Source organism: Callithrix jacchus, chromosome 12 (genome assembly GCF_049354715.1).
Source record: "Callithrix jacchus isolate 240 chromosome 12, calJac240_pri, whole genome shotgun sequence".
Classification (NCBI taxonomy): Eukaryota; Metazoa; Chordata; class Mammalia; order Primates; family Cebidae; genus Callithrix; species Callithrix jacchus.
Window position 1 is genome coordinate 80,459,601 of NC_133513.1, and position 20,334 is coordinate 80,479,934.

Sequence of the window (20,334 nt, forward strand, 5' to 3'; positions counted from 1 at the left end):
CAGCCAGGCACAGTGGCTCATGCATGTCAGCTCAGCACTTTGGGAAGCAGAGGCAGGAGGATCCCTTGAGGCCAGGAGTTCAAGACCAGCCTGACCAACATGGCAAAAACCCATCCCTACTAAAAATACAAAGAATTAGCCAGGCATGGTGGCACATGCCTGTCATCCCAGCTACTCGAGAGGCTGAAGACGGAGGTTGCAGTGAGCTGAGATCATGCCACTGCACTCCAGCCTGGGCAATGGAGTGAGATTCTGTCTCAAAAACAAAACAAAACAAAACAAAATAATTATCAAATGTCAGGGTATTTTTTATTGCTTTACCTTTTCTCTATGGTCTGGGAAGAGTTTGGAACAATGTCAGCCAAAGAAGTCAAGTTTTCAATGCAGACTAAATCCCATGACGGTGAACACTATAGGCCATAGTAGTAGTCACTGCTCTGTCTATAGAGCTTAGAACAGTACTGCCACATAATAGGCTCCCAAATATTTGTTGATTAAATCATTAAATAAATGAATCAAGATAATATCCCCTACCCTCAAGAGGATGGACAAAAAAGATTCATTAAATGGAGTGTGGAGTCTTAGTAAGGGAAAGGAAGTAAAGAAAAAACAGATAAGCTATAAGTCTGCCTTTTTCATGGTCCAGGGCTATTTGTCCCATGCATTTTCTCTTGAAAAAGGTGCTTTTTTGTGATGCCTCAGAGGCCAGAAGGATGTTTGGAAGAGGAAAATTGTACGAGTTACGCAGAGCAGGGTCTTGGCTCCTTCTCAGTGTACCTCTACTAGACGAAATTGGGCTATTCTGCAGAGGTTGCAGTGAGCTGAGCTCATGAGGGACAAAGAAAAAAAAATTTCTGGGCTATTCTGTGAAGCACCTGGTAGGTGTCCCAATATTTGCTGGTATATGGGAATTACCTTTTACTATTATTGGAAGGTCTGAAAGCAAACTATGTGTTCCACATGGCTAGAGTTAGTTAGTATTTGGGAACCAAGTAGAATAACTGGTAGCTAATGTTAGCTTGGAGACTAATACAGTCAAAGCTGTCTTGTCATGTTAGGTCTTTTTTATTTTTAGTGCTCCATGGTCCAATATAAAATTTCTGAATGTCACTTGGACACAGTGAGTCCTTGGTCTGCTCTGTGGTTCTGAGGAGCAACGAACTAAACCCTTATTTTTCTGAGAATGATGATTTCATACAGCACATCTCTCTAACAAGATGTGAAAGATGACACCATGCCATCTGAAATATCTTCAGGAGAGATTTGGGACATGGGAAACTTATAGACAACAATGGAAAATTCTCTTTTAGAATGTAGTTCCTTGTATGACCCACAGTAGTGCCCTTTGGAGAATGTCTTCAGAAAATTATCCTTATTGAAATAACAATAATGTTTGTTATTAAGATAAATGAAATGAGGGGAAAACCTCTGCCAAGACCCTTGGCAGAATTGGTTTAAATTCAATCCAATGATTATTATATTTTTATATTCTGTATTATTTAGAAAACAGTAAACAGAAATAGAGAAGATTGTTTAAAAATTAAAGCCATTGAGTTAGATCCCTTTTTGAAAGGTCAGTGTGTGGGAGATGAGAAAGGCACTATAACAATCAGAGTGTTTACACAAAAGACATTTTAGCAGAGGACCTACAAAGAGCACATCAAGTATTTATATCATCCACATCAAGTTGCTGGTCATTTCGTTTATCAAAGAAAATAAGAAAGTTTATTTGGACATTATTTTGGCTTAGTAAAAACAGAGTTTTGGAATCAGCTGTTAGAAACTGTAATTAAAGCTGGCTTATCATGCTCACTAATTATTCTACATAGTCATCCTGAAGCTTTATATAATTCTCCCTTTGTTACAAACTTCTGCTTCTCACTATGGCATTCTGGTTCTGCATCCAGACAGGTAAAGAAATGAAGTGCTTGGAGACTAGTGTATTGTAATATCTGTACAGCCAAGCAGGTATTTTCAATTGAACTTAAAAATATATATGTATTTGAAACTTTCTTTACTTTAGATAGAGCCAGCCATTTAGGGAGAAAGGTAAAGAAAAACAAAAAAAATTGGAAAAGGATGCATCAGTATTTCTTTTAGAAACAACACTAGGTACAGGAGGAGGATTTTATTCAGCAACTTCTAATAACCACCTGATGTTGCTTGTCAGGATGGCCAAACATCTGCCAACATTGATGATCCTTTCATATACCACTAGAGAGAAGTAGAGGGACCTGATGTTTAGAGGAGCAGCAAACTATTTCCCATTTTTTTTCTTTAGCTAGATGGAAGTACTTATAGGCTGGTCTCATATTCCAGCACTTTAATGCTGGTGATGCAAATCCTCTCTGCTCCAGAGTAACTCTGCCATGGAATTGAAGAGGATCCTCTCACACCAGGAAGAGGAATGCACCTTGTTTCATTTTCCGTGAAAGCAGATTTCAGAGGTTCTCAAATGCTATGATACTAATTGTCACTTAGGGTAGGCTTGAGGGGAGGGGCAGGGTAGGGCAGTGCTAATAACAGGGACTCTGGGGACAAGATCAGCAACCTGAGAAACAAATGTGAGACATTTTACCCTTCCCTAATCTACTCCCCTTTTAAAGGTTCATCTTCATTTCCCATTTTTCTACCACACACTAGTTGATAAGCACAGCTCTGTTTTTTACCGTGCAATCTTGTAGAACACCTAGACATCATGAACTCCATATCCTTGGTTATTTGTAAAATAATGAAATCTGTAATTCACTCTAGGCTGTGTGGACAGAATCTGCATGTTTGGAAACCAACTGGAGGCCTTTCTCTTATTCTTTTCTGGTTGCTTTCCATTTCCTTTTCCACTGTGGTCCTTGGCTTTCCCAAGCTGACCAGAACTATGCACAAAACCGACCTTCAATAAATATCAACGCTGAAGCTTCAGCAGGTTGTGAACTCCTGCAGAGCTATCTTAAATGCTGTATATAAGTGCAGAGTTTTATGGAGCCTCAGAGATCTCTAAGAACACTGTAAATAGTCTAGGTTTAATTAGTAGTCCCGGAGTTAGGTAATGGCCTGTGGCTTTCTGCACTAGGTCTCTTGGGGGTGTCTAGTTTTCAGAGGTTGCCTGCAACTACGATGTGCACATTATACAGTCCTCTTTCTCAAATACAGCATAAATCCTCTTCAGACTTTCCTAGGCACCTACTCACAATTACTGAACACACATGCAGATTGATTCGCATTCTCTCAAATTTTGAAAAACAATTCTGTTCTTCAACCTAGGTCTCATTAGATATTTTTTGACTCACATTGTCGTTTGGGGTTCTACTTGCTAAGGGAAATGAAAAAACAATAAAATCCTAGACTGGTGTTGATGCTTATTCTCTTTAAGCGCGTCGACTACTTGCTTTGTAGTCCTTGACTGGTGGGGTGCGAGGTAAAATGAGTGCGATCCAATTCTCAGCATTTTTGAACTAGCTCTCTCGCGGCCACAGGTCAGCCCAATTGGGGCTGTAAGCAGAGTTGACAGATTTGTTCTGGCCTGACCACCATGGAGTAGGTTCTCGGACCAGATAAGTCACTTAGCTGAGTCTACAGTAGGTGGGGCGCGCTCACCAGCTCAGGGGTAGTGCTACTGGACATCTGTTGCAACATCGGAGAATGCAAGCTTCGGGCTGCAGCAGGAGATACCCGCGAGCACAGAAGCAAAGGGTTCATCCTAAGGGGCAGGGCATCAGCCAGGGAGAGGACCGAGACCCCTAGCGCCCAGCTCCTTTTCCCACGTTTGGGAAGGCGCAGTGTAGGTCGACCTAGAGCAAATAGTCTCAGGTCTCGGTCCTTTGGCTTGCTCTCAGGGTAGTAGGCAAGGAGTAGCAGGCAACGGACCAGCTTGGGGACTTAGGGTAGCAGGCAAGGGACCAACTTGGGGATTCTCCCCGCGTTCCGTAAGAATCGGCGGCAGCCAGCAGGCGGGGAGGCGGGGGCACGTGTTTGTAAGTGGGTGCTTGTGTAACCAGCTCCCCAAGCGCCAGCCCCGACAGCGCTCCTTCGGGAGGCTCGTGAGAACCCCTGTTTCCGCCGCGGCGAGGGAAAGGCTGGGGTCCCGCTGCCTGCACCAGGCGAGAGCACCCCGAGCAAAGGAACAGTAGTTGCCTCCGGAGGTATCACTGGGGAGTGGGAATTTGGAAAGTTCCCCAACTAGGAACACACGTGACCTCCTTCGAAAAGTAGTTCCGACTGTGGCCCGTGTATCCTTCCACCTCCTTTTGAACCCTCCTAGGTCTCCTCGCTCCGCCCACTAGCTGGGCTGCAGCTTCTTACCGTTCCGTACTTTCCACGCGGCCCGGTAACCCCGAACGTGCACGGTCCGGCCGGGGCGCGTGGATCCTCGCCCCGGGCGATCCATCCTGCCGGGTTTTCACGGCGGCCAAGGAGGGGCGGAGCTAGGTGGTCTCTAAGGACCCAGCTAGAGTCCGACGCGGCGAACTGAGTTGGAGTCTGTATGATGGGGAGAGATGCTCGACTATCCTAGGGGCCCCGGAGCGGGCTCAGGAGAGGGCTGCGAAGTGCGTCCCACTGACAGGGATCCCCGTGCAGTTCATTTAAATAGGTGCCCTTTGGGCCGTGGAAATTCAAGGCCCATGTGTTCACGTTCAGCACGCTCGGCTGAGAGCTTTCATTTTTAGGGCAAACGAGCCGAGTTACCCGGGGAAGCGAGAGGTGGGGCGCCGCAACCGAGCCGGATGAGGTGATACACGGTGAAGACACAATAGCAGGTTGCTCTTTGTGCTAATTCTGACACCTTGAGGCCACAGGGTCGTGGGGTGGGGGGGAAGGGAGATTTCTAGGCAAAGACAGCTACAGTCAAGTCTCTGCGAACGATTGTGATCCCACAGCGGTGCAAAAGGAGAGAGCAAATGCAGGTCACGCCGCGGAAATCCAGGGGCAGAGGCAGGGGGGAGGGTATTCTGCATATCCCTATACACTGACTAGTGTGGCCACCTGGTCCTTTTCACCTGTGCACAGGTAACCTCAGACTCCAGTCAGTGACACTGCTCTATGCACCCATCTCAGCTTTCATCATCAGTCCCCCTCCCCCGCCCCGCAACAGCCTACCCTCCCTCCGGCTGCGTTTCTGGGCAGAGGCTGAAGTTTAGCTCATCCTCGCCTAGCGTTGCCGCAAAAGCAGCCGTGGCAAGTGCAGCTGCAGGCGGGCGGCTCGGAACCGACCAGAGCGAGCTTCCCCCCCCCCCCACCGGCGCAGGCACACTGGGCATGCTCAGTAGAGCTTGCGGCTTGCGGGGGCTCTGCGCTCGCACCTGGAACTACAGCTCCTGCCCCCTCCTACCGCCCCGGTCGTGCCTTCCCCTCCCCCGGCGCGGTCCCGTCGGCCTCTCTCTCACCACCCGCCTCCCCTCGGTCTCTTGAGGCGCCCGGTCTCCTGGCGCGGCGGCGGAGGGGGCGGGCAGGTCGGCGGACGGTGATGTGGCGGGACTCTTTGTGCACTGCGGCAGGATACGCGCTCGGCTGCCGGGACGCGACTGCGCTCAGTTCTCTCCTCTCGGAAGCTGCAGCCATGATGGAAGTTTGAGAGTTGAGCCGCTGTGAGGCGAGGCCGGGCTCAGGCGAGGGAGATGAGAGACGGCGGCGGCCGCGGCCCGGAGCCCCTCTCAGCGCCTGTGAGCAGCCGCGGGGGCAGCGCCCTCGGGGAGCCGGCCGGCCTGCGGTGGCGGCAGCGGCGGCGTTTCTCGCCTCCTCTTCGTGTCTTCTAACCGTGCAGCCTCTTCCTCGGCTTCTCCTGAAAGGGACGGTGGAAGCCGTGGGCTCGGGCGGGAGCCGGCTGAGGCGCGGCGGCGGCGGCGGCGGCACCTCCCGCTCCTGGAGCGGGGGGGAAAAGCGGCGGCGGCGGCGGCGGCCGCGGCGGCTGCAGCTCCAAGGAGGGGGTCTGAGTTGCCTGTCACCATTTCCAGGGCTGGGAACGCCGGAGAGTTGGTCTCTCCCCTTCTACTGCCTCCAACACGGCGGCGGCGGCGGCGGCACATCCAGGGACCCGGGCCGGTTTTAAACCTCCCCTCCGCCGCCGCCGCACCCCCCGTGGCCCGGGCTCCGGAGGCCGCCGGAGGAGGCAGCCGTTCCGAGGATTATTCGTCTTCTCCCCATTCCGCTGCCGCCGCTGCCAGGCCTCTGGCTGCTGAGGAGAAGCAGGCCCAGTCGCTGCAACCATCCAGCAGCCGTCGCAGCAGCCATTACCCGGCTGCGGTCCAGAGCCAAGCGGCAGCAGAGCGAGGGGCATCAGCTACCGCCAAGTCCAGAGCCATTTCCATCCTGCAGAAGAAGCCCCGCCACCAGCAGCTTCTGCCATCTCTCTCCTCCTTTTTCTTCAGCCACAGGCTCCCAGACATGACAGCCATCATCAAAGAGATCGTTAGCAGAAACAAAAGGAGATATCAAGAGGATGGATTCGACTTAGACTTGACCTGTATCCATTTCTGCGGCTGCTCCTCTTTGCCTTTCTGTCACTCTCTTAGAACGTGGGAGTAGACGGATGCGAAAATGTCCGTAGTTTGGGTGACTATAACATTTAACCCTGGTCAGGTTGTTAGGCCATGTATTTTGTGTTTCTCTTCTGTGTATTCAACGTAGGGTGTGTTCGGCTAGACGGAACTCTTGCCTGGTTGCAAGTGTCAAGGCACCGATTGCTTTCTTAGGCTATCTATGTGGTCTCTTCCTGAGGGCTATTGTCCGTTAATACAGAATACAGTACACTCTTAGTGGATTAGCGAGCTCGGTAATCGGTCTCCTAAATGAACAAAAAAGTAGATGCTTTGAGGTTGAGCATATTTCGATTAAGTCTTGGCTTAAGCTCTAGATCAAGGGTATAGATTAGAATAAAATGAAAATTAGTGTTGCACGTACGCATATTGCATCAGAATCTTGCAGTGATTGTTTTAGTTTCCTGGGTTGCATTGATAGATTCTTTTAAAATATGACTGATTTGCATAACTTTAGAAGCAGAATCGTTTTCAGTATATATGGTGCACACTGAGAGCAAAAAGTAGTTTCGTTAATGTTTAAACTTACAATTTTGAACTGTATTTAGAAGTTTTGTAGTTTGAAATCAATAGTGCCATAATATACCTTATAAGGCGTTCTTACTAGGTCTTTGTTTTATTTACCTTTTTCTCTCCCTATGGGGTGATGTAGGATAGGGCTTGAGATTTGCACTTCAGTAGCATTTAATGTTCACTGCCCTTGTCATAGACATAGAATGGAGATTGAGTAGTTTTTGATCCCAGGTGACAATGTCGTGTAGGTTCAAGGGTATTGTGTGTAGCAAGTGAAGATTGCAGAAACTTCACTTCATGCAGAAACTTCAGTTCATGCTTGAAATTTAAGTATTATTGTGATGCTAGAATTGCTGCTCACCTTTTTTAGGTTTCAGGTCCTCTGACACTTTTTGGTATTGTTAATTTTACTGATTCGTGTAGAATGTCAAGTGTATTTTACCAGCTAATATCCAAAAATGCCGGCAAGAGGGGTTTACTCCAGCTTTAGATTGTAGATATGTTAGCTTTTTTCATACAGTATATTAAATTTACTGAGTCAGCTCGTTGAATAAGACAGAAGCCCAAGAATTATAACAGCGTATAGCTTTAGGTGTCTAAAAGTTAGGCCTTTGGGCTTCAAAAGTTAGTTGTTGTTGAAAAGCATTAATCTTTGCAGTTTTAGGTAAAACAGACTGATTTTGATTAAGAATGGGGATGGAGCCCTGTTTTTGCAGAATGGAAAGTATTGACAGGAATTGAGAGCTATTGGTAGGTCAGTGTATAAGGTATGTGAAAACAGGATTAAGTTATTGGTCTGAAGTGACTGAAGCATTTAGGCTCTATCAAGGCCTAAAATTTGGTAATGTGAATTTGGCCATACGAATTGTGGCGGCAGACAATATTTAGCTAAAATTATGTAATTGCATAAGTACTAGCAGAGTACTTTTAATAAAAATTATTTCTTAGCAAACATCAGTTGCATTTTGTTTAAAGGTAGAGTGACACTACAGTGTCTATGTGTCCTGCTAAAAATTGTGGGGAATATTTTTTTTGTAAGAAAACATTTTATATAGGGAGAGGTTTTATTCCCTTGGATTATGTTAGCTGCATATAAATGTGCACAGTTAATTTTGCCCATGTTTTTGTTTTGAAATGAATGTAAAACTTACTGAAGAAGTAGCTTTCCAAAATTTAGTTTTCTGTTAAGTCAAAAGTGGTATTTTAAAAGAGTATTTGCAAAGTTTGAAGTCTGCATTAATTGAAAATGTTACTAAGGCTGAACTGGACCCGCTTTCCCAAAAGATAATTATGGAAAAAATTCTTTTGTGACTTCCAAAGCAGTCTTCTATCAGCAGGAATTACTGACAGTCATCCAAATATATAGGAACAAAAAATGAAATGTTTATGTAACTTTAAAAACCTCTGAAGAAATTACTAGAATGCTGTCTGGGAGACAGATTTCTTTCAGCATTTAAAGTACGTACATTTACGGCATTTAAAGTGTTACTTTTACTTTTCCCACTTGATTTAAAATTATCTGGGTTATTAAGACCTTAAAATTATTTTACCAGGTTCTTTCATATGAGCTGTGACGTGATTGGCATTTTCTTTGATTTCAGAGTATGTGGGCCTCTACACATCAGATTTATGTGACTTAAAACTTTCTCTAAAACTGTACTTTTAGTTATGATATGCATAGAAAGCAGTATCAAATACTGCATCAAATGACTAATAACACTTAATTTCTAGAGTTGTGGTTTTATTGAACCCTAAGTTGATATGAAAAAAAGTCAGTAAGGAAAGTCAATGAAGTACTTGCTTTTTTGATACTTGCACTCCCAATAATTTTTATATTCCAACCTACTTGGTTTGCTTGTTTTCACGTTAGTATTTTTCTGTTTATTGGGGTGGGAAGGGATTAAACTGATCATTCAAGACTTTGTCTTTGACAGGTTGTAGTATGTGTTTCAGCAACTAACCTGTGAAAAGTTAAATTCCTTTATGAAAGTAGCGATTGGAGTATTTTTATCTGATAAAGAAAGATTAATAATGAAGCCATTTCTCCAAGGAAATTGAGGACAATAATTCAGTTTTAAAATATTATCACAAAATTAAATTCTAAAAATTTCTTACTAGGGTTTTATACTTAAAATTAGTCTGAAATATAGTACTGAATTTGAGACTATAGAAATATTTAGTGTATTTAGGGTATGTGGAAACTTTACGCTTCTGTTGTGTTTTTATTGTTTGGTAGATTTGCATCTTTTCAAATATTAATCTTCACAGGGAATGCTTTTAACTTGTATAGAGTACAGTGACTATTGAAGTCACCTAAATTACATCAAGGTAAGTGATTATCAAAATTAATCATGAGAGTTTTTAAAAAATACTCTATTTGCAATATTTATTTTACATTGTTTGTATCTGCTAAGTTATGTTTTCTGAAAAACATGACCACCTAACTTACAAGCTTCATTTTTCATAGTGCTTATTCAAAAGTAAAGCACGGCTGAATGGAGTAATGTACAGTTTATATGAGGAAAAAGGAATTTTATTGCTGTCAAGTTAAAAGTTTGCACAGCAGTATAGTCATCAATGCAGATTTACATTGCTTACAATATACTAAGTAAATACTAAATGATTAAAGATAATAAAATATGATGAAGTATAACCATCTTCATTTTAAACTCAGTTTTAGAAGATAATATAGAAAGGCTCCTTTATTACCTTTTTAGAGTTTTATTTTTAATAACATGGGAAAGTCAACTGGTGATATTTTAATTTTCGTATGGAACAGTAGATTTGCTTTCTCATAACTACATAAAATGTATAAACTTCTTAGTGTTATGAAATTGCTTTTTGGACGTGAAGAAGTCAATTCTTATTCTCTATGGTTGTTTTGAAATTTGCTTCCATTTGCTGTTTGTTCATTTGGTGATAGCGTAACACTTAGAAAAATATTTTAAGCGACTTCTGAAGTAATTACTTCAGTGACTTTTAATGGAGGAGTATGTTATGGGAAATTCAGTTCACAGAGTTTTAACATTAATTCACTTGAAGTAAACGTCCTATTTTTAAGTTTTCATCTCAATCTTTTTAGTGAGACAAAAGCTTAGGAAATCAATTTTATTATTTATATTGCATGTGACTTCAGAGTTTGTAAAGAGAAATGTAGAAGTGTTGCATGCATATGACATTTTTCTGCTTAATTGAAATGTGTGGCCTCTGCCATACTACAAGGATTTAGCTTCCAGAAAATGTGATATTAACATAGCTTAAGAAATGTATTTTTTTCCCTTTAAAAACCATTTGGTTCAACACACAGTTCTGAAGTTTTATTATATAGAACCCATTAGTTCTTCCTTTTGATCCCTTTTCCTTCATTTTTTTCTGTTAAACTTGATTTTCAAAGTCAATATTGAAGAATTCATTTTGTGGTCCAAATTCATTAAGAAAAGATGTTAGGATTTGTTCTGAAGATAGTGACTTAGGATATTTGTGAGATTGGGGTCAGTAAGTTCTGTTTTACAATTGCTTTCTATCTGGTAGCTTTGAAATTAATGCAGTTGCTATCAGAATAATGTTGAGGTTAGATTAAGCTTAAATTGGTAAGGATTTGCTGAGCAAACTGATAACCTTGTCTTTTATATAGGGTGTATTACTACCACATGTACATTCTTCCATAGGTGGTTAAAAGTATTTTGGTCCGTGGTTGGTGATTCTCTTAGTATTGAATATATGCATTCACTAATGTCAAATACTTTCATATGTTGATAAAGGTGAAATTAGTATATTGGACTTGACTATTCACCTTTCCCCTCATTTTTTGAATTTTTTTTATTGGTTGCAGAAGAGGTATTAGTAGTTTCATTCTTTTAAAATAATTTGCACTGGAATATACAAGTATTGGCAAATATTAATAAGAGTAACAATTTATGGGTGAATTAATTTTATTTGGGAAGTTTTAGTTCTGTATAGTTAAGGCAGACTCTTCATTTGCAGCAGTTAACATTAGGACATAGGGTGGACTCTTTTTTTTTTTTTTTGAGATGCTCTGTTGCCCAGGCTGGAGTGCAGTGGCGGGATCTCACCTCACTGCAACCTCTGATTCCCAGGTTCAGGTGATTCTCCTGCCTCAGCCTTCCAGGCAGCTGGGATTATAGGTGCATGCCACCATGCCTGGCTAATTTTTATACTTTTAGTAGAGACGGGGTTTCACCATGTTGGCCAGGCGGGTCTTGAACTCCAGGCCTCAAGTGATCTGCCTGCCTCAGCCTCCCAAAGTGCTGAGCCACTGTGCCTGGCCAATGTTGAGAATAGTTAGAGATGGTTATTGTAGCTCTCTGTATGCCATCAAAAGAATATTCTTGATCTCTACATAGTGTGAAAAAGACTGTTTACATATTATATTTTAAGTAATTATACACATAATTATTATCAGTAGTCACACTTCAAATATGAATTGTGAATCTAACTTACAGGTGTTTCTCTGTGTGTGTATGTGTATGTGTACATAAAGTTAGCAAACCTTTTATCTTAATGTTTATTAAACTATGAATTTTCATTTCTTTAAAAAAAGATTACCTTGGATGATACTGTTTTATGATTTTTATAGTTAGATCTATTTTAAATTACATTAAAATATTGATTATTATATTTATCTATACTTTTAAGTGTATACATTGTTTCATTTTAGATTTTAGGGAGGCAGTGTGACTCTGGATCCAGACTGCTTATCTTATAATCCCGGATCTTCCATTTAGTAGCTGGATGACTTTTGAGTAGGTTATTTAGATTTTTCTCAATCTATTTTATCTGTAAAATGAGGATGATAATGGAACCTACCACGTAAGTTTATCTTGAATCGTAAGTGAGGTAATATAAGTAATTCATTTAGCATAGTACCTGCCACATTGTAAATACTTAAATTGTAGCTACTGCTCTTAAAAATTGTAATTTCAGGTTACGTATGTAGGGAAATTATTTGTATTTTCATTTATGATGTGTGATTGTAACTGAATTTCCTTAGTTTGGGATATGTTCGGATTTTAATTGTTTCAAGTTGTATTTTTAAAATAAGGGTATTCCTTTAGGAAGTCTGAGTATGACTTGTTTGTGATTTTGCTGTTTCATCATAAATGGGAAATACAAAGTTCTGCTTACTCAAACTGTTGACCAAAGTAATGTTAATCATGCTAATCAGATAGTATTTGCTTTAAAATACAAATGGCAAAATCTTCCTATTAGCATAATGAATTAGAATTTTTAAACTTTGTTATAATCTTAAATTTTATTTAGTGTTGAAGATAGGTCAACTTAAATATAATTTTTATTCACATAAAGTTAACTCTGCTTCAAATATAATAAACTTAATGATATGAGTTATGTAAACTTTGGTCAGTAGAGGTATATTTCTTAGCATTTCCTTTTTAAAATTTCAGCTTTTGAGGGAGTCATGCAACTGAATGTCGTTACATTTATTACAATAAAATTTACACTAATATAATTTGTACTACATTAACATAATATGGGAACTTTTAAAGTATTCAGTCTCTCTATTATTGTGTCCTAATTCCACGTTTGGCCAGGATTCTCAATATAATTTAGGCCCAAGACATGGGAAGAAAGAACTAAAGGATTTTTTTCTTTATGTTTTCTTATTGAATACAGGGAAAGATGGAATAAGCTTAAGATCTGTCAAGTAAAGGCCATTGTGTGTACATAGGGATCATTCTTTTTTTTTTTTTTTCTCTTTGCCTGTACTGATTCCCAGATGTACCACAGCACCCTTAGCAGTGAAACACTTGACTTCCAGTGAGTGGATTTTTTTTTTTTTTTTGGCATGTTTTATATTGCAGAGTGAATACAGTCTGTCTGGTACTATGTGACTGTCTGATTATGTGATTTTCATGCATTTTACATATTTTGTAAACTACCTATATTTTTGGTCCATGTCTAGGTTGTAGAATTGAATTGTGCATTTTGACCTATGAGCACAGCTGAGTTTTCTAAATCAATCTGTCTCCTTCCACCTATGTTTTGCTTTGTATCACTACCTAAAACTTACTCTTGATTTTATATTAGAGCACTTAAGCACTTTGACTTTTATTTCCTTTGATTTTTGTAGATTTTCAGGCTGAAGTACAATAAGTTTCTCTGTTCTCTGCTAGTAATTGCAAAGGTTGTATTCTGTGAATTTTATTTGTTTAATACTTTTGATCTTTTGAAGAGGATGTAATTATTTAAGATATTATAAAATGCATTGTGATTTGAATCAGGTACTCTTAGGTGCATTTTAAAATGTATTTTTAACTCAGCATTGCTGTCTTGAATAGATGTATTTTTAGAGAGATTAAAAAATATCATGTACATGTTTAAAGTTACAAACTTTTTGCTTATTTCAAAATGCAGGGTTCTTTTCCATTTAAAATTTTCTCTTTGTGAGACTTCTTTTTGAGTTGTTTGGTTACTCTAAACTAATTAGAGATTAAATTAGATAGAAGTAAAAACTACTTTTAAAATGAAATTTGGGGGATGTCATTATGTTTGCTTTTTTTGGGTTTTTTTTTTAGTGTGTATTATGAATTATATTACATTGACTGTCAGAGATGAAATGTGTGGGCTTTTCTGTTTTTTTAATTTATTCATTTTCATAAGGTAAAAACAGTGTTTTGCTAGGCTTAATTTGACCATATTGTAAAATTTATTGTACACATTGAAAGAATCATTTATGACAGATATTGAATTAGCTAGCATATACTCTCTTACGTAGTTTTTGATTAACAAAATACTTTCTTAATCATTAGCTTATTTAATTTTGCAGAGAATAACAGGCCACCTAAGAGGCAGACAGAGCAAGCATTACTTTTTCTTTCTTTCTTTCTTTTTTTTTTTTGCAGCTTAGGAATTGTAGCTCTGGTGGAATTAGTATCTCGTTAATGGCTAGTAAATGATTGAGTCTGAAGAAGGATGCAGGGCTTTTTTGGCACTTGGTGCAGGTTTTTTCTCATTATGTTAAATCAGTGGTTCTTAAACTTCAGTGTCTTAAAATAAGCTGAAGGGCTTATTAAACTATGGATTGCTTGCTCCACCCGCAGAGTTTCTGATTCAGTAGGTCTGGGTTGGGACCTGCACATTTTTATTTTTTTAGAAGTTTTCAAGTGATACTGATGCTGGTGACCTGGGGATCACACTTTGAGGACCACTGATGAACATTATCTTCCACCAAGCATGTTATGCTCCTTTAGGTTAATAGAATTTATACATTCATTATCTCATTTGACCTGTAAACTCTAAGTAGCTTTGCATGGAAAATGTTATCCTGATTTTATAGATGAGATAGTGAGTTTAGAAAGGCAGTATGGTGGAATGGAGCATAGATTTGGAGTTGGCTAGACCTAAAGTCTAGATTAAATTCCTGCTCAAGGCTGGGCATGGTGGCTCATGCCTGTAATTTCTGTACTTTGGGAGGCCAACGTTGGCAGATTGCTTAAGTCCAGAAGTTCGAGACCAATTTGGGCAACATAGGGAGACCCTGTCTCTACAAAAACACACAAAAATTAGTTGGGCGTTGTAGTGTGTTCTGATAGTCCCAGCTACTTGGGAAGCTGACGTGAGATCACCTGAGCCTGGAAGTTTGAGGCTGCATTGAGCTGTGATTGGGACAGTGCACTCCAGCCTGGGCAACAGAGTATGACCCTGTCTCAAAAATAAATAAATAAATACATACATCTCTGCTCATCCACTTATCAGTTATATAATAAAAGATACACAGCCTAACCTTAATGAACCATGTTTTGACAACTCCAAATTGGTGGTAAAAATCCTAAACTTGTACAGTGGTTTTTAAGTTTGTTAAAAGGTGAAGTTTTTTTAGAGCATTGGTTGCCGTTTGGTGGTGATCCCCTCTCACCTCTAGGATTTTTAGCATTGTCTGGAGACATTTTGGTGGTCACAGCTAGGATAATAAGAGTGTGCTCTTGGCTAGGGGGTTGACGCCAGTAATGCTGCTTAACATCCACAGGAGCCCTCCCCCTCAACAAAGAATTATCCAGCCCAAAATGCTGTGTAAAGTGTCTGGTACATAGTAAGTATAATATTTGATGAAAGTCAGTATCTTTGCCCTCAGGTGTGGTATTTAAGAAAGCCAATTTACTAATCAGTGATGGAGTTTAGGCCTAACATCTGGGTTTTCCGACTGCTGCTAGGCCAGTATTCTTTGTATTATAAGAAGAACTTTGTCCGTGGAAGGTATGCCTAATAACAAAAAACGTTTATTTGAAGAGGGCTCAGTGTGTTTTTTGGCTGATTGTGAAAGTGTTGCTTTGAACTTCTGCTAGAAAAGGTTGAAGATGTTTTCCGTAAGCATTTGTAAGTATAATACTGTATGTAGTATTCAGAAGGATGTTTAATTTTTTTTATATTGCTAGTAGTTTTTAAAGTAAGCCTTTTTCCTTTAATTATATAGTTGTTGAATTGTTGGGAGTTATATTTCCCCAAGTATTTTGTTATTTAATGCATTCTTAACCTTATACTTTTTTATTCTAAAGCTGCTTTTATTACAGTCAGATATGATGAAGTTAAATGTACAGTGTAAAATTGCAAATTTCCGATAAGCTATACAAACTTCTCAGATACTTTTAGGAAAAGAAAATAGGGCTGACTGTAAGGTTCTAATGCATTCTTTTCTAGGCCCATCCTGTTGAATTAAAGTGCTTTATTTGTCTTAATTAGAAACTTGCATTAAAGTGAAGTTTTTAGGGAAAAAAAAAGGAATGGAGTTTTAGGTTAGCCCAGAGATGGGAAGATGCCAAGGGAGTAGCTTTAGTGGATTCCGAATTTTTTGGTTTTGTTTTGTTTTTAAGGCAGACAAATATAATTATGAAAGTGTTCTAGAAATAGATTGTTTGCTGTGATTTTTTCTTTTTTCTGTTTGCATGATTTTACAACTTGCATTGCCTCTTACTTTCAATGCAGAATAAAATGTCAAGGCCTTAATTTTTTTTTAATTCTTAAGAAATTTAATGTTTTTTTAACAATTCTTTTTGAAATACAGGGGATATTTTGAGATACCAGTTATTTAAGACAAATAGTACTCATTGTTACAATTTAGTTGAATAGGGCTTATGACGTTTATTTCAGTATATGAATGAAAACTTTGTGCTTATTTTACTTAAGAGAATTTCTTTTATAAAAACGTGACTAAAGAAAATCACCCATTGTCCTACTTCTCTAAAACTTAATGTTTTCGTATTAGCTTCCAGTTTTGTTCATCTACGTATACTTTAAAACCTAGTTCATGGTGAACATAAGAGGGTGTTCTTTTAAAAAACAATTTGCATAGCACTTTATAGTTGCCTTAATTATTTTAAATGGTGAAATCATCGGAAATATTTACTTTCCTATACTTATACATTTTTTAAACTTGTTTCTTTTTTTTTTTTTTAATTTTCAGAGTTTTTTAAAGTGGATTTAAGATAACCTAAATATTAGAGAAGATTTTCATGGTTTTGATTCATGAAATCATAATGTTACACAAAAATTAACTGAAATGTTAGAGCCTTGAAGCTTTTTTCCCCTGAATTACTACAGGAACTCTACTTGTATTTAATACTGAAAGCATATTTTACTTATTTAAGTGAGACAAAGTAAAATTTAGCTCAATATTTTTGATCTATCAATTTGCTTTTCCTTTTGTAAGAATATTACATAGTGTTGAAATTAAAGTGATATAGAAGGTAATTTGAATAAACTCACATTTTTATAGTAAAGTCGTAATAACATTATTGCTTTCCGTTTTTAATCAAAAGGGGTATTGGCTTGTAATGATGTTACTGTTCCCTGAAGCGTATTTTGAATGATAATGGTTAATATTTGCAGTTACCCAGGTAATCAGTGTGATATTAATTGATCAGTTTGCTATTCATTTGTATTTTTAATCAGTACTAGTTTTTGTGGTTAAAATTTTGCATTTGTTTTATCAGATTCAATTTTTAAGTGTCAGATACTAAAACAATCATAACTTTATTAGTTAAGTTATAATTCTTTATTAGTGAGTTGGTGTTCATTTATTCATATATTTAGAACAAAAAATATTTTAAATATTGAGGTAGAAACATATTATTCTCTTTTTAATTAAAAGCCAGATTACTTGTTAGAGTAACATTTTCCCAAATGAGGTAAAATTGTTTTGACTCTTAAACTTAAGGAAATTTGATCTAGGTTAGGTATACCTTCTTGTGGGGTGCTAATGAAAACAGGGATGGCAAAAATATTTTGTTTGTGAGTGTATGCATTTATGCTTTTTGACAACCCAAGAAACAGTCTTACATCTGACTATCTGTCATGGACTAGCTGTAAGAAATCTATATAAAGTAAACAGTATACTGAAAGTATGATACATTTTTACATATCTAGATTGTGGTTATGATTGTGTATAATACTGTAAAATATGCTAAGATGTTGGTTATTAATACTATTTGGATTTTTTTTTTAATACCGAAAGGTCACACAGATTGTGATTATTGTGTAGTGTCCAAGAACTAAGGCCTGCCATCTGTTACTGAAATGTATGAAAAAGTTAAGGTAATTTAGTGATATAAGTGGTTTTGACACCACTGTTTTTGGAATCGTCTACTAATCATGATTTTTCTAAAGACTAATATCAAATTTTAAACTTTTGCAAAAATGAAACCTAACAGTTATACTGTTAGTTATATTTTTCTATTAAAATACGGATACTGGCTGAGAACTAAAGATTGTGTAATAAAAGCCTGGCTTTTAGTCATTTGCTTTTTTTTTTTTTTTAAACTAGATATTTGGGATAGTTAACTGGACATCATGTTTTAACTTGAGATTTTAAATTATATAAGATATTGATATTTTTAAACTACTTTTTCTAACAAGTTGGGATATATAAGAATTCAGTATTATGGGACTCAATCAGGGAACTGATTTAATAAGAATTTCTTAAAAATTTGGTTTAAATATTTTTCTTTGTTCTTTGCTTTATCTTCTACAACTTAATTCTTGTCTGTATGCAAATGAGCTTCCCCATTTAAAATTTTGCTCTTGCATTTTAAGCCACTATAGAAGTTGTTTCTTTAACTTTCACCCACAAGAATTTGGTCTTACCAAATTGTGTCTTTAAAATTGCATATATGGCTTAATATAGAATCTGATTGATTTTAATCTACCTTGTTTTATTTATTATGTTAACATTTTCTTGAGAAATTTGTTACGCAAAATGAACATAACAAAGAATATTTAAGTTTAGATACGATTTCAAATATTTACATTTTCAAATGCAACTTTGTGGCATATATATATGTATTTTTTTTTTTTTTTTTACAAGAAACATCTTGCCAATTTTTAGATTAATGTCTGTGAGGAAAGTAGATTGGTTTACTAGAATCAGTTTGTAGACTTTGGTGAGAACTGAATTGTAGGGCATGACAAAAATACCTTTTGGGCCTTTTTGGGTAGACATATGTATACATAAATTGTATCTCTTACATTAAATGAGGCACATATATAGATGAGATTTTTACCCGAGTATTAAAAGTTTAAAAGTCATTACTTATTCTATTTACTTAATAGTATTTAAAGGATATGAGATGTGTTATGTGTTTCTGTCCCTTGTTTTTATTCCTATCCCTCCCATCTAACTATTGGTACTTTTATCTTCCCATGTATTAAATGTACATGTTTTAAGTTTATTTACTGGTTGAAACTGTTTACTAAATTAGTTTTTTCTTTTAAGTTTCAGTGTAAATATTTTCTGTTTTTTGTATGTCCTTTAAATAGGAAAATTCTACAGCTAATCATAATAATTGTACTTTTTACCCTGTTACAATAATTGGATTCATAATAAAATGATATCCCTTCAATAACAAGCATTTATAGGTAGCTTATTAAAACTAAGGGTGTTATCTATTCAAATCAAACAATGCAGACTTACTCTTGAATCTGTTAATATATTTTAAAATTACATATTATTAAAATTTAAATTATGATTTTGACTAGTAGTTTATGTAATTTTAGATTTTTTGATTATTCACTACTTATGAATTGTCAAAAGTATGATTATAAAGTTGATATAGTTAAAATAACCTTTAGTAGGAATAGGAATCATTAGAACAATCTTCTGTGATTCTTACTAATATAGTAATGAATGACAGTATGTTTGCTTTCATATTTAAAAATTCACATGCATTTATAGTTTATGTTTTTCTCCAGACTAAAATTATGCAGCTCTTAGCAAAGCTGTTTTTTGACAGTTGGAAAAAAAGTAACTCATTTCCAACCAATTTCCTGGGTTGCAGTATAGAAATAAAGAGACTTGATTTTATTACATTAAAGCAAAATATAAAATGATGCATTCTAGCACACACTTGTTTGGAGCTGTTGTCTTTTAAATATTCAAATTCAGAGGGCTTTGAAAGGTAAATTTTGATTGTTATTAGCAAAGATAAATGTTTTGCAGTTGGCTTACTGGAAAAAGAAAACCTCCTTGCCGGAGATACATTTGTATTAGAACTTCATTTTCTGAGTACCTTACGTGTAGTAGGTTTCGAATATTGGTGACTTAGTTCATGGTTAGGTCTGCATAATTAATGAATGTGGAAATTTTGGAATCTTATTTTTTCAAAATGCAGCTAATTTTGAGAGAATATGCATTAAATGTTACTAGATCTTTGTTCTCAGACTACTGATATCTCTTGACATCTGCTGCACCTTACCTGTGTGAATATCTTTTTTGCTGTAAAAATTAGTGTCCTTATGTCTTTCTGCATAATTACAGAGTAGCCAAAACCTTTTTTAGGTTAATCACTTGTGGCAAAATAAATGATAAAAGCATAGCTTTTATAAGCAGAATGATATTACAGAAGCAACTTATAAATCTAACATTGAATGTAAAGATTAGAGTATTAAAGATACTCTCAGGAACTTTATGGTAATTTTGGGTCAGCATTACAATTTTAACTTCTTACAGTCTTTCATATGCTTTATTTTTGTGATTTTGCTGTAGAAAATTAGTAGCATTTGGCTTAGTTAAAGTATATAATGCTGTTACCAAATATGTCTGACACATGTCATGGAACTAATATTTTTGAAAGCTGATATGTAAGTTATATCTGTATTTTGTTTGATTCATCATTAGTGGTCAGTCTGACATGTTTTTAGCAAGAGCAGAACTGTAGAGAGAGGGGGTGTGTGTGTGTGTGTGTATGTATGTGTATTTTAACAGCAGCAGAGTTCTGGAACAGGAAACCATATTCATCCAGAGACCCGGGAAGAAGGTAATTGG

The 20,334-nt window shown here is 37.6% G+C and overlaps 3 protein-coding genes across 6 annotated transcripts in view; 2 read left to right on the top strand and 1 right to left on the bottom strand.

Annotated features, from left to right (window-relative positions):
- Nucleotides 1–290: 290 nt before the first annotated feature.
- On the bottom strand, nt 291–5,211 carry KLLN (killin, p53 regulated DNA replication inhibitor). Its single transcript, XM_017979118.4, is given in 2 exon segments — nt 291–3,878; nt 3,910–5,211. Coding segments are annotated over 2 exon segments (783 nt in total). The 5' UTR covers nt 4,385–5,211; the 3' UTR covers nt 291–3,570.
- A 65-nt stretch (nt 5,212–5,276) lies between these two features.
- Nucleotides 5,277–6,458, top strand: MLDHR (mitochondrial lactate dehydrogenase regulator). Its single transcript, XM_078345972.1, is given in 2 exon segments — nt 5,277–5,506; nt 5,508–6,458. Coding segments are annotated over 2 exon segments (96 nt in total). The 5' UTR covers nt 5,277–5,461; the 3' UTR covers nt 5,559–6,458.
- Nucleotides 5,528–20,334, top strand: part of PTEN (phosphatase and tensin homolog) — a 101,928-nt gene continuing 87,121 nt past the window's right edge. For 2 of the 4 annotated variants that reach the window (XM_078345970.1, XM_078345971.1), the window contains exon 1: nt 5,528–6,457. In XM_078345970.1, the coding sequence (XP_078202096.1) occupies nt 6,379–6,457 (79 nt within the window). In that variant the 5' untranslated portion in view covers nt 5,528–6,378. The remainder of the gene's footprint in view (nt 6,458–20,334) is intronic. The other 2 variants (XM_078345969.1, XM_035268407.3) reach the window with 1 other exon arrangement.